The 607-nt window shown below is 57.5% G+C and overlaps 1 protein-coding gene across 4 annotated transcripts in view; it reads right to left on the bottom strand.

Moving 5' to 3' along the window:
* Positions 1-338, bottom strand: part of LOC144598494 (E3 ubiquitin-protein ligase DZIP3-like) — a 65,673-nt gene extending 65,335 nt beyond the window's left edge. For 3 of the 4 annotated variants that reach the window (XM_078408646.1, XM_078408647.1, XM_078408649.1), the window contains exon 1: positions 262-338. In XM_078408646.1, the coding sequence (XP_078264772.1) occupies positions 262-313 (52 nt within the window). In that variant the 5' untranslated portion in view covers positions 314-338. The remainder of the gene's footprint in view (positions 1-261) is intronic. The other variant, XM_078408648.1, reaches the window with a different exon arrangement.
* Positions 339-607: the final 269 nt, after the last annotated feature.

The raw sequence follows: 607 nt of genomic DNA, 5'->3' as shown, positions 1-607 counted from the left end.
TATATATATACAATTACACAAAGCCCGACCCCCTCACACAACCATAAATATGTATGTGTGTGTATATATATATATATATGTACACACAAATAAACAAACGGCCCTTCACACACACAGTTTCTCTCACACGGGACTACACACTTACAAACTCTCACACTCTCTCTCTCCCCCTCCCCCTCTCTCTCTCCCTCCCCCTCTCTCTCTCCCTCTCACACTCTATATCTCTCTCTCTCTCTCTCTCTCTCTCTCACACACACTCACTCTCTCTCCCGCGCTGGGCCCGGGCGCAAGTCTCCCCACCTCTCGCAGCCATGACTGTGATCAGCGATCAGTCAGCAGACTGTTCCGCCCGCTGCGGTTCCCTCCCCCCTTCCCTCTCTCTCCCTCCCTCCCTCCCTCTCTCAGTCAGTGATCCGCTCCCTCTCTCCCTGTGCTGCGCCGCAGGGTGTAGTGTGGGGGGGGTGTAGTGTGTGGGGGGTGTAGTGTGTGGGGGGGCAGGGTGTAGTGTGGGGGGGGGGTGTAGTGTGGGGGGGGTGTAGTGTGTGGGGGGTGTAGTGTGTGGGGGGGCAGGGTGTAGTGTGGGGGGGGGGTGTAGTGTGTGGGGGGG

This window comes from Rhinoraja longicauda, chromosome 12 (assembly GCF_053455715.1).
Source record: "Rhinoraja longicauda isolate Sanriku21f chromosome 12, sRhiLon1.1, whole genome shotgun sequence".
Lineage (NCBI taxonomy): Eukaryota > Metazoa > Chordata > Chondrichthyes > Rajiformes > Arhynchobatidae > Rhinoraja > Rhinoraja longicauda.
Note: the sequence above shows the minus strand (reverse complement) of the source record. Positions and strands in the feature narration are given on the sequence as shown.